Source organism: Mchenga conophoros, linkage group LG11 (genome assembly GCF_057382185.1).
Source record: "Mchenga conophoros isolate Kocher_MC1m ecotype Shallow Benthic linkage group LG11, M_conophoros_male_GT1.1, whole genome shotgun sequence".
In the NCBI taxonomy this organism is placed as follows: domain Eukaryota; kingdom Metazoa; phylum Chordata; class Actinopteri; order Cichliformes; family Cichlidae; genus Mchenga; species Mchenga conophoros.
The window spans coordinates 32,899,086-32,912,794 of record NC_140536.1 but is presented as its reverse complement, the minus strand read 5'-3'; the positions used below and the strand labels follow the sequence as shown (position 1 = coordinate 32,912,794).

The window sequence follows — 13,709 nt, the reverse complement described above, 5'->3', positions numbered from 1 at the left end:
TTTTGTATTGGACATATGGGTACTTATTTGTTATTCGCATGAACACGCTTTCGCAATTTACCATGAATTCTTCTCAGAGCCCGAATAAACTCTAAAAATATTAAGTATGTGACATCCAGCAAGTGTTATTTATCATAACAAAATCTTAATTTAACTATTATTTTCAATGCCAAAGTACTTAAGGGCAGGGATGTCAAACATACAGCCCCGAGGACCAAAACTGCCAATAAATACAACAATACAGTGACAGAAAAATCTTTTTGTTTTTTGGAATTATTCTAGCCTGGAGTGAAAGTATTAGGAAAGTTACATGGTTTTATATGTTTTTTAACAGAATCTTTGAATCATAACATTGAGATATAGTTTTGGAATTTCTAATTTTTCCTCATGCATCTCAGGCTGTTTTTCATCTGTTCTATAAATGGATCACTCATTACATGACAACAAAATTAATAAAAAATAATGCCTTCTGTTGTCTGGCACATTTTAAGGGATTTGGATGGCGAATGTCTTTCTTAGGTTTATGGTTTCAGCTTTTTAAAAATCTTGGCTACAGCTCTGATGAACAATTTCAGAATGTACTTCTTTATTCTTAGAATTTTTTTTCTAAGTGTGTATGAAATGATTTTACTGGTCTTAAGATGAAAATTTGTCTGTATGTGGTCTATGAACTAAAGAAGTTTGACACCGTGGCTTTGAGTTAAATAGAACAGCATGTACATCACAACAATAAATAAACTTGAACGTGTTGTACATGTCAAGAAATATTCTGCGAGATTTAAAGAATCAGACTTTTTAGAATAAAATACTACTTTGTTTTGTGAATCTGATAAGTTTCTCCCTTTAGATCTCTTTTTCTGTTTGGTCTGACTGTTGTAGGATGTCTGCAGTTTCCTGGTTGCACACCTATATTTAAAGCTTACAGGCGTTATTTTTGAAAGAAGGTCATGGGCAAAAAAAAAATCATTACCACTGTCAGGAATGCTTTTTTGTCGCTGTTGCAGCTAAGTTGTAATTTGTAAAAATGTGTGTTGGGTGCATAACAATCAACATAGATTTGCTTGCCAGGATACAGAATAGATCTAGGATAAAACCCTGAAAGAGAACTTTACCAGTGCATCAAACACTTGACTGAAAGACGGGCATATCGGAAGTCAGTGGTGGTCACGCTGGTGCCATCTTGGATCCAGGCAGGGTTCCATTACCAGGCAGGTGAAGTGGATGTGAAGTGAAGTACTGTGTCACTCCTGCTGAACACCCTGAGGATGGAGAAACGCAGGTCAAGTGCAGGAGTCTACCCATCTGACACTGAGACAGCCAATACCCTAAACCAAGTGCCACTCCAAAAGAATATAATTGGGGTTTTCCCCATCTGTTTTATTTTCAAAAATAAAACTCAAGAGACTGAAGTTACTCCAGATTACTACACTGTGTTTCACTTGTACTTATTTAGCCAAAATTGAGGTGACTAAAAATAGGGGACAAGAATAATCATTATAAAGACAGTTAACCACTTCATTTGCTGCTTATCCTCTTTGAGCATTTATTGAAACATTACTTGCATTCTTTTGTACTATTAAAAAAGAAGAAGAAGAAAAATTAGTGGCAAGTGAAAGCTTATTGCCAAACATTTTTACATTCTAGTAATTTCACTATCACTCACATGGGAGTGAGAGAGAGAGAGAGAAATAGAGCTATCTCCTCTAGGATGCAAGATGAAAAACAAATGTTGAAGATCAGGAATTCACAGGGTGTTAAACTAACATGAACAGAATATATTTAATGGGAATGAGCATTAATCTTGGCAAGTTATACTAACAAATGAGTAGTTATTCAGTTTAATTCGATTTTATTTATGTAGTATAGCAATAGTGATTGCTATAGTATAGCAGTCTCCAGGTGCTGTAAGCAAAGACTCTACAATAATACAGAGATTAGAGTTATGTAGATTCAAATTCCAAGTCAATATCTCCCTGTTGGTGAAAAGAGATGAAAAACCATGTACTATCTGGGTTTGCTTAGAAACAAATGGCTGCAAACTAGTGGCACAAAAATGAAACTAAAGCCATTGTCTCAGAGAATCAGTTAGGTCCATAGGTTTTTGGCTAGCAGCAAAAGTTTTGTAATTTTGCCTCTGTAAACCACCTCGTTGAACTTTGACTTTAAATGATCATAATTAGATTGAAGTATAGACTTGCAGCTTTAATTCAAGGGGTTTGACAAATGTTATTACAGATGTTTTATATCTGTGCCCCATTTTCATAGGCACAGAATCATTGGACAATTGAGAGCTGTTCCCTCATTGTCCCATGACAAATTAAGCAGATTAAAGATCTGGACTTGGGTCAAACTTGCATTTGGTATTTTTTATTGCATAGTATGAAGTCCCATGAGATACTGTTGCAAGTTAAGGACGCCTTAGAATCATTAGATTTGGGGGGGGGGGGGGGGACCAAAATAAAACTATCAGAAAGATTGCAAAAACTTTAGTGGTGTCCAAGTCAAGAATCTGTTACATTCTTATAAAACATGGAGGAATTGGCCAGTTCAGCAAAACCAAACATCCCCAAAGACCACAGAAGACTGGATAGAGAAAGCCCAGTCAAGAACACTCAATGAGGGGGGAGTATCATTGTCAAGGTCTGCAATCATGAAATCCCTTCATGAATGTTAAAAATGCAACAAGGTCAAAACCACAACTTACACCGAAGAACAGGAAGGAAAGATTAGACTTTGGACAGATGATGACCAAGATTAGCTGGTACTGAAATAATGGGAAGGAAAAAGGCATCTAGAAGGAAAGAGGCAGCTCATGACTCAATTAATACGACATCATCTGTCAAACATGGTGGAGACAATGTTATGGCATTGGGCATGTATAGCTGCCAGTGGAACTGGGCTATTAGTGTTGGCAGTGTTATTATATTGTGTAGTGGATAATGAACCAAAGCATATTGCAAAAGAGTTTCTCAAGACAAAGAGATGGGATCCTAACCCTATTCTTCGATGGCCAAGGCAGTTACCTCATTTCAACCCAGTAGAACATGCTTTTTAATTATTAAATACAAAACTGAATGGAGAGAGGGCCACAAACCTTGCGGTGGTGTACAGAGGCACATTGCAAAAAGTGGTGTAACTGCCCCAAAAGTTATAGACCTAACTGTATTGCCCAGAGTTGGACTGCATGTGACAAAGAAATTACCCAACTTAGTCACACTGGCCATCAGTGTTCTATAAAGTGCTACTTTTCTAGTACAAAGACTGCATGATGTCCCATTGTGCCTCTGTGGAAACAGAGCTGGTAATTTAGCTAATTCTACTCTAATCATTAACTTCTACTTAAACATTTCTAGTAGTGTGAAAGCAAGCAGTAGACCGTTGCTGATACACTGCTATGCTAAATTTGATAAACAGCAATGGAGACAATATCCTGACCGATAACAGCCTTGCATTTATGTCGCCCTTTTGTCAATTTTGTTCATACAGAAAACACAATATTATAATTGCAATTAAAGCACCTACCTCATATTTGTGTCATACATATAATTATCAATTAATCTAGCATGCATGTCTCTGGAGGAGGATGGAGCACCTGAGGAAACACAGGACCAGAGAGGACATAAAGACTGCACTGATTCAAATCGTGCTGTTGCCTCAAAGCTTCTTTCTTTGAGGCAACAGTGCTAACTGTGACGCCCGTAGAATTTGAATCTGTTATACCAACAATCTTTTGACTAATATGTGACTACTATGCATCATTAAGGAGTAAAAGGTTAAAAAAAAATTCCTGAACACAATGCCAAACAACAAGCTTTTTTATTGTTTCCATCACTTTTCTCAGTCAACACTGGCAGGCATAATTTCTTTTTAGACAACAACAAAATGGTGTGAGTTCTAGAGTGAAGCAAAAAGCAGAAAAATAAATAATACTGTGTACAAAAATACAACCTCACTGTATAAACGCTACACAATACAAAGCAAAAAGACATGGGAGACTCCTTGGCTATCGTCTCCGCCGGCATATGGCACTTATAAAGACCGAAACAGTCAAGCCTAAAATTCTTCCCAAAACATGCAAATGTGAAGTTCTATAAAAACAAATGCATTTATCAAGTGTGTCTCGCTGGTAGGTCTGTAACATAATGTCCCCAGAATATGAATAAGTGAGTACTTTTAGTCTTTGGTCAGCCTGAATGAAATTAGTGCAGAAAAGCACTGAATAAGACCAATACCATCCAGCCACTTAATGCTCTGTATTAAGGAGGATACTCATAGGAAATTACTATCTATAAATGGCAACTGTGCATATGTTAGTGACTGTTATAAAATGTGACTGATTTTCAGTATTGATTCTTTAAAAGGTTGTTACCAACATGTTGAATTTCTGAACTCTCTTGGGCAGCGTTCTAGATATTTCTTTAGGAATAGTTCTCCAGGCTCCTTGAATGACATTCAAAGCTCTACTTTGGACGTTGGCTTCCTTTTGGTCTCTTCTCTGTGGAGATGATCCCCCAGTGCTGCAATTATCTTAAGGTTCGAGCTCTATGGAGGCCAAGCCATTACTTAGTGTCTTGTTTTGTGCTTTTCTATCCACGTATACTTTTACTGCATTGGCAGTGAGTTTGGGATCATTGTCACGCTGAAGAATTAAGCTTTTGCCAATCCAATGCTTTCCAGATGGTACATCATGGTGGATTAAAATCAGCTGGTAGTTTTGCACGGTCATAATTCCAATTTTGGCAAAATCCCCAACACCACTGGTTGAAATGCAGCCCAGAACCATGACAGAGCCTCCACTGTGTATTACAGATGCCTGTAGACACTCACTGTGGTTGCTCTCTCCTGACCTGCTCCAAACATATTTTAACTCAAAATGTAACATTTGGATCAACTCCACAAGACCTGTTACTGCTGATTTATAGACTTTTTTTGTGATTTCTTTCCCTGTTTCCCTTCTTTAAGAATGGCTTCTTCATAGCCACCTTCATACTGAGAACATTTATGATGGGGCTTTGCCGAAAGGAGATGGATCAATTGAAAGGCCAGATGCATCTTTCCGGTCTCTGGGTCAAGTCTGTATTGACAAAGAGACCTGACTCAGGTGTTTTTTTGTTTCTGAAGGACACGACTTCCATATGCTGTTTTAAGGACATAGTGCACGACATGCTAAAATAAGCCAGATTTTTGGCTAATAATCCCCTTGTTGGTCCAAAACACTATTTTATGCCAGTAAACTAAGTTATCTTTGGCATTAACTTTTTTGGGGGGATATTCAACTAAAGAAATGGGATCATGCTATTAACAAGGTGCTAAAGTTAAAAATTAAAACTGTCTTTTTGCTAACTTGTCTGTTACGTAGACAACACTGAGTGATTTAAAAATCTGTGTTAAGTAGCTTAAGAAACAAACAAACAAAAAATCCTCTTAAAATTGGACCGGACTGAAAATGAGTGTAAAAACAGCCAATATCCAAAGGAAAACTTTGAAAGCCTGTAAGACAGTCTGGATACTTAGAAGCAAAATATAAAGAAATGAGGAATTTGCACAGCAATGTATATACATGAATGTCAATAGTAAGTTTGTAGATCTTTCACTGTTTAATGGACGCTTACTTGTGCAGCGGACTGTAAACCCTCATCAACAAACATCAGAAAAAAATGAGTTACCATAGAAGGTCAAGCTGCTTCTTGTGAACATAACTATACAAGTGCTTGTACTATACAAGATAAATATTGTTGTTTTCTGTGGCTTTTCAAAGATTTTCATTCTATTATGCCTGAGTACCTGTTAAGAAAGCACAGGATCCCATAAAAATGCAGATAAATGATGATGTGGTTGAAACAGAGCTGTGCTGTAGATGCAGATTCAAAAATGATCAATTTCCATAAGTGTCAAAAGAGATCATGGTCACTCATGCAACAGAAAGTGTGCACAGATCTGGTAAAACTGTCTCGAAATCTCTCGTGCAACGTAAAACAAAGAGTGTCATGCATTTTTTATGAGCAATCAATAATCATTCCTAATCTTTCCACTGACGGAGAAGCAAAACAGCCAATCAAAACATGACAAGGATGACTTGCAGGAAACATGAAACGAAAGCAGATTCTCTGTCTTTGCACTATTTGAAGCCATTCATGACTGAAGCGTAGAAGAGATGTCGGGTAGAGACACTTCACTTTTTACTAAACACTTTGGGAAAAATCAGATGCAAACTCCAGATATGTCATCTCCAACAGCACCAGCCTCTTTCACTGTCCATCATGCATCAGGGGTATGCAAATACAAAAATAAAACATTAGAAAACATCAATAGCAGTTAAATATGAATAAATAAATAAATAAATAAATACATCTCACAAAACACATTCAGCGGTGGGTTTGTTACACATGGCACAGAGCACAACAGCAAAAATAAAAACAGAAGTTTAGAAAATAGAAGAACAGAAGTGAACTTCCATAAATAGCTTCAATATTTTTGGAGCGAAATTACACCACAGACTGTAGAAGAAAGTGTCAGTCCTAAACTCGCCTCGCTTTGGATTCAATGTGGGCTTCTCAGTGACATCTCCATGCTGCAGGCGACACATCCTGATCCTACACTTTGCTACTGTATGCTGGGCTATCAATCAGACAAAGGGCTCCTTTACAAACAGGCCCAGCTAAGATCAACCGGTGACTACTGCCCTGCAGGTGTGTGTGAGCACTCGGAGGTCTTGAAGGTTCAGTCTTTGCTCTCAGTGCGAGTTCGTCTGATCAGTGAAGAGAAGAAGCTTCGACCTTGTGGTGGTCCCATTAGCATGGGAGCTTGGTTCTTGTGAACGATCTCAATCTGGTATAAGAAAAGAGAGAGCTGAGATTTAGCTCAGAAAGGAAATGTGTTTTAAGCTGTCTGTTAACATCTTCACATAGCATTTTTCAGTAGCATTATGAAATCACTCAGTGCTTACTATACAGTAGACTATAAAGGGAGTTTTCCCAATGCTGCCTGGCTTATAGGGAGCATTCACTCTTTAATCCACGATGAAAAAAACTGATGTCTTGTCAATTTGTCTTTCTGCTTTGCCAAGTGTTGTAAGCCATATTCACCCACTCTTATTATTTGTTTACTCCAGCACGCCTGCTATGTACAGTGCTGTGAAAAAGTATTTGTTCCCTTCCTTATTTCTTAGTTTTTTGCATATGTGTCATAATTGCATCGCTCACACTATCAAACTAATTTTAACATTTGACAAAATCAACCCAAGTAAACACAAAACTGTGTTTGTAAAATGATGACTTCATTTATTAACCAAAAAAATACTAACCACACCCAGGCCCTATGATATTCTGAATCAAGAAATGACTTAAATAGAACCTGCGTATAATATAAGTGCAGTTGGCTAAAGATAAAACACAAAACAGATGAAAAAGAAACTCTTTAGGATCAGTCAGTCTGAAAAGGTTTAGACTCCTTTGTAAACCTATGAAAAAACAATTAAAGTACAAAATTTCTGTTCTCCTTGACTTTTTCCAAAGTCATCCAGCGGACCAGACTGAAGTCTTTGATGGGCCGATTCTGGCCCACGTGCCTCATGTTTGACACCCCTGATTTAGATTTAAACCACTGAAATATATATGCCAGACGTGACTGTAAGCTAAAATACTGACACATAACACTTAACACATAATATAGTCTACTTATCTTTTGATTTAAGCACAAATTTGAAATTTGAATTTGAAAAATTTGAATTTGAAAAATTTGAAATTTGAAAATTTGAATTTTCTTTCTGTATTAATTATTTTTGTTATTATTGTATTTAATTGTTTTAGTGCACAATCCATGTCACACATGTTTTTGAAACAGCTCCTGATACTGTGAAACTATGTTTTTTTTGTTTGGTCTGTTTTTTGGGGGGTTTTTTGTACGACATTTCTTGTTTTCAGATAAACATAATTCGATAATTTTACAGCAGCTATACTTCATATATATATTGATGTGATGCCACAATCAACAACAATAAACACAAACACAACAAAAACAATGGTATTTAAACTATTATTTAGTTTTCACAGCTCATTTACAGAAGACTTTTACCTATAAAATGAAAGTGCCTCCATAATCAACAAATGACTTTTTTGAATTATGTTTACCTTTCTTTTAAATCTCAGAAGGTTATCCCCATGAAATAATAAGGTCTCTATCCACTGTTCATTATACCCAGCACTTTATCCCCACAGAAGCAAATTCAGCAATGCATTAACAATTAAAAAAAAAATCCTCCATATGGATGTTGCATCCAAATGGGTTCTTGTCAAGTGGCTTATGAATGCATATTTGAACGTCCTGACTACAACAAACTTTGAGAATCCCTGGGGTTAGTGACTCCGATAACATATTATTGTGGATTACTGTAAAGACTGAATTTTATATTATCTGACAATATCCTGTTTGCCTGCAATGATGCAATTTCTTTTAGGAGTTGCAACTGTAGATCGATGGAACCCCAAATATCAACCATCAAGGGTTGTCATATTAAGCACATCATTATAGAGTTGCACTAAGAGTCTAAACGCAGTAATGGGGAGGGGAAATGCTACCATCTGCATTCAAAGGACCACATTCACTTCAAAGGAAAGATGCCATTTATTGTGCTTGCACTCTGACGCTGGAGCAATTACTTAGCTTTTGTGGGCTTTCTGCCATCATTAAACATGATTGAAGTTAATGTTTATCAAGTACTTTGCCATAAACATGATAGTCTTTACAGAGAAGACAGTGGCCAAAAAAGAAAAAAAAGATCTAAAGTGATACCTGAAATAAATTTGGATGGTAATCAAGCTCTGTTTCTTTAAAATGCAGGATTAAGTATTTATGTGGTTCAAGGGCCCATGGAACAATATGGCTTTTAGACAGAAAATAAAATAATTTGCTCAAATGAAGCATGGATGTAATGAGCTATCAGGTCACAATTAATCATCCAAATTAAGAAAACCGAGGGGGGATTTTACTTAGACCCTAATGAAGGTGCATTGTACCAGAATCAAATTTGGAAATATGGTGCCAGTTATTTTAGATCTACTCATCAGAGTGACACATGCTGCATTTAGCTTAAAATCTTAAATGGTTATGGTGTTAAACATGGTATGCATGCAGAGACTGATATGCATTTGCATAGCTGCTGTTGTTAATAATTAGTGGAACAACATCCAATTTGAAGTGTGATGTTTTTGTAGGCATTTAACGCGTTAAGTGATTCAGATGCAGTTCAGACATACAGAATGAAAAACTTTCCTTGGAAATCATTGCAGCACAATTATGTATCGTCAGAGCCCAACTTTGCTCTGTGTAGTTGTGCCAGCAGATACAAGAGCACTTGCAGGCCACTTGTTTTGTCATGGCTGGGCGATCCATATGTAAATCTCGGCAGCACTTCATCTGCAGTGGTGTTCTAATTAAAGCTAAACACAACCGTAATCAACGCAAACTCAGGAGTTTCCTTTTGAAAAACGAGCAACTTGGACAGAGAGAAAACACTTATCGAGGTACACGTTTGCGATCTAGACGATGAGCAAATTAGAAGAAATAAGACTTGAATCATTAAGAATTTGTTATCATAAATTAATGCACTAGAATATAAAGCAGCAACAGCTGAACTGTTATATTAATCTTAATATTAAAGCATATATATTTGATATTTTTTTAAACATGTATCAGCTTTTGGTTTGTTTGTCAGAAAGCTATATATAAGATATATATAAATCTTTTAAAGTTTGTATCTGTCTTGTGTGAAACTTGTATGAAAAGCATACAAGAGTGAAAACAGATATAAGATCCCTTGAAAAATTCTATAATAAAACTTGTATGTGTTGGATACTTACTAAAACAATATATGAAAGTAATGAGAAAGTGGCCACGTTCAGGAGTAAATCATATAAGTTTTTACTATTTCTTTTCCATATGGGAGAAGTCATTGAAAGAAGATTTAATCAGTCACTAAGGTGGGTCGCATTAATGACTCCTGGACATCTTAACATCTTAGACCATAATGTCTATAAACCAATACCTTCTTATGAATATGCAGATGCATAGACAAGGGATAAGTTTTCTGTTTTGGTTTTATAATGCAGTTGCAATAGAGCAGGCTTTGTTAGCATACAGTTAAATAGCTGATGTGGTTTCAAAACCATTGTTTTTCACCTAACAAGCATTTAACTTTTCACTTTTGTTTTTTATCTTCATGATGCCCGTGTGGGGCATTTTCATAGTAGAACTCAAGATCTCCCACACAACAGTAACTATGTGTTTCCTCAGAGGTTCCTCAAACAGTCTGATGTTACTCTTTAAGCTCAGAATAAAAAACAAACAAAGAACTTTTTGAAAACTTGAATTTACAGAATGAGTCATGGATGCTCATTGCCACATGTTGGAAAAATTCTCAAGCATCAATATGACTGTCAGACTGCAGATTCCATATGTAAAACGCATTAATATTTTTTCATTTGCAAATCTTTTTTTTGTAAATGGAGATTACAAAATACTTTGCTCGATTCTTCTTTCACTGCCCTTACAATTTACTTTATATTGGCATATAACTGTCTTTAGTTTGGATGAACCATTTGTGGAAATGCAGTTCAACTTACAGTGCACGGAGTCTGCATCCAAGGTTCACCATCAATCTGCATTGGAAGGGATTTACTGGTTCTGTAAGTGAAGAACGAGAAAACATGCTGTAACAAATCTTCACAATAAAACCAAATAAAAGCATTCTGCACCAGGATGCTTAAAAATCATCACCTTAATTTATACTCGTAGCATTTTTATGCTTTTTCTTATATGCCATAGCATTTGCTACCATAATAAACTAAAAACAATATAATAATTGGAAGAAACAGGCACAAAACATTGTTAAAGACTGACCTGATAGTCACAGAGGAGCACTGTGCCAAGCGTCGTCCAGCGCTCTTCAGGCCAGTGTAGATCTGACCCATCTCCATGGCTCCTTCGAGTCCCACAACCTCCAAGAGCTGGTCAGACAGGTCTGAGACAAAAGCAAACAAAAGCAACAAAGCAAAGAAAAAACACTTTTTTAACCATGCAAAGTCCAGCCAAGTTTTGTCCTCATTATGTTATAGTATCACTGCTGCTTTTGAATGTAGCTACCATTCACATGAGAGGTAAACAATGCAAAAAACTCGTACTAGGAGTGAGAAGACACATGAAACAAAGTACAAAAGCGAGGAGGGGAAGAGGAAAGTGAGAAGGAGGTGAGGAAGAATAAAAGAACATGACATGTGATGTTCCTCACTTCAGAGTTTGCCTTCTGTTGCTGAAATATTTAATATTCACTGTTTAAAAAAAAAGATAGAAAAAAGGCAACAAGCTACAAACAAAACAGCTATTAATTAGATTGCACCGGCAATGCAAAGCAATCTTGTGATAATATAATTATTAATTTCTCTTCTGTTTTTCAGTTATGAGCATTGATTTTGCCCCTGCTGGAAGCCCAGTGTCACGCAGGGCCCATCTGTTTCGGAGGCCCGCTCTGCCTCCGACTCTCCATCAACTCATCCCTCCACAAATTAAGAAGCTGCTGCCTCGCTGTTGGTAGTATACAGACACTAATTGAAACTAAGACCCATTTTTAGGCACTCGGTGTGTGTGAGCGTGTTAGCCCCGCAATGCCGTGTGTACGTGAGTCGTGTTGGTTTCCTGAAGGAGTGTCGTGGGCAATGTTGCTGTTGCGGTGAGATGTTGTTGCCGCCGCCGAGCTGTGGTGTCCAGCTGTCACCATGGTGATGGACATGCGTCTGCCCCTATCTCAACGCTGGATTTTGAGTGCAGCACTTTCCAGGGTCGGAGTGGAAGAGTGTGTACACATACAATCCAAAGCAGGTTGACCTCCCTGACACTGAGCTTTAAAGTTGCTCCCCCCGTCACGTGACTTCTCACGTTGATGTGAACGGCTCATGCAGGCCCGTGGTGACATATATGATGGACAGCATCACCAAAGCGATAGGGATTCCTGTTTGCCCCGAGCTACAAAGATCTATTATACTTTAGAGCTCTTAGCTTGGGAAAGAATGCAAAGGCTGTAGCTGTGCTGGTTTAAGAAGGGCAGGAGGACCCTGTGCAGCCAACACACACACACACACACTAAAACACACTCACAGACACAAATTTGCTTTTAGTTACAACTTTTACGATGTCTCAAAGAATTAAAGACCAACCCTGATGAAAAAAACGAGCCTATTATTTTGTGAATTCTTGTAAATCGTGTTGCTGCAGTGACATACAGTCCTGTATATCACTCATTTCTTTATAATTTGTTTTGTTTTTAGAGCTTTCAGGCCTTCTTGTGTGTAAAATAGAGGACAAAAGGAGAAGTAGCACTCCAACTATCTACAGGTGAACAGCATCTGAAAGCCAATAAAGACCTGATATAGGCCTTCAGTTTATCTATCTGCTCTTCACTGACTCCCCATTAGAAATGAGATGAATCCAAATGTATGGAGGAGGTAAGATGAGAGGTACAATAGTGAATGTCTACAGCCATCTGTAAAACACAGCCGAGGGCGTGTCCTAGTAAAATGTAAAGAAATGCGATGTGGCTCAAATCTTTTGCACGGTACTCTAGAAGAGTAGTGTGGTTAGAGCTGAGCTACATTTCTGATGTTGTACAACATCTGTCTCCCATATAAGTACTTTTATTTAAAGGTCCAAATAAGTTTCCAAAATTACATTTTCTAAGTTTATTTACTCTAAAGTCAGCTACACCAGAGTATATCAAGTATATTTAATTTAAAAGTAAAGATGCTGATGCAGTATATTAAGGTTGTGACAAATCATTAATGTTAGTTATGTATCAAGTTGTATATTGTTCACCCGCAATATACAACTTGACATACTGTAACTTAAGTTTATTTTCTTTTCTGAAAATGAGTTTACCGACTTTCTTACACTCCAGTGCCTTGCAGTGTACACTTATTTGCATTGATGCTGATACCTTGCCTGGATCTACAGTCCAAAGAAATTAAAATATGTCCATTGGCACAACTAAACAGAATAATGAAACTGTTTAAAACTCAACACACCCGTACCCTTACAAATTAAATTGTATTGTATTTCCTGATAGGAGCATTCGGTCTCATTTTTACAAAAGCCTGAAATGAACCTTCAGGTAAAAATTGTTCTTTCAAATTAAGAGTTGAAAAAAATAGTTTTCAAAATGATAAAAAAATTACAGAAGCTATCCTCTGTCTCAGAATTGTAAGGAAATTGATTCTGATCAGAATCTTTTCTAATCTGTCCATGTTCCACCTCTCCATGAAATGTCATGAAATATGGCAAAATAGTACAAAAGCACTAGTCTTGGAGGAGAAATGGCCTTCAGGCAAAACTTAAAATTAGACATATTTTCATCTCTTTCTAAGAAATGAGGACACACGACTTCAATAAGGGTCTTAATGGACTGAAATCATATTTTATCTCGAGTGGGTTTTTTTTTTTGTGAATTTCCATTTTTCTTTTCTTGAATCACCATCAATTATTCCATTTACGGGAAGTTCAAATGATTCACCTGGATCTACAATACAAAGCACACTCGCCTAAATATAGTAAAAAACCAACATGTTCTCAGAGATAAACTGGGAGAAAAACTGAATCACCTAACCGATTAGAAAGGCCAATTTATAAAAAGTCATGATAAGCAGTCTATGGCCAAATATAAACCA

At 36.9% G+C, this 13,709-nt stretch overlaps 1 protein-coding gene across 3 annotated transcripts in view; it reads right to left on the bottom strand.

The window, feature by feature from the left end:
* Nucleotides 1–3,800: 3,800 nt before the first annotated feature.
* dgkb (diacylglycerol kinase, beta) overlaps nt 3,801–13,709 on the bottom strand; it is an 89,214-nt gene continuing 79,305 nt past the window's right edge. For all 3 annotated transcript variants that reach the window (XM_085292544.1, XM_085292545.1, XM_085292543.1), the window contains 3 exons: nt 10,897–11,017; nt 10,620–10,680; nt 3,801–6,828 (listed from right to left, as the gene is read on the bottom strand). In XM_085292544.1, coding sequence (XP_085148670.1) covers nt 6,721–6,828; nt 10,620–10,680; nt 10,897–11,017 — 290 coding nt within the window. In that variant the 3' untranslated portion in view covers nt 3,801–6,720. The remainder of the gene's footprint in view (nt 6,829–10,619; nt 10,681–10,896; nt 11,018–13,709) is intronic.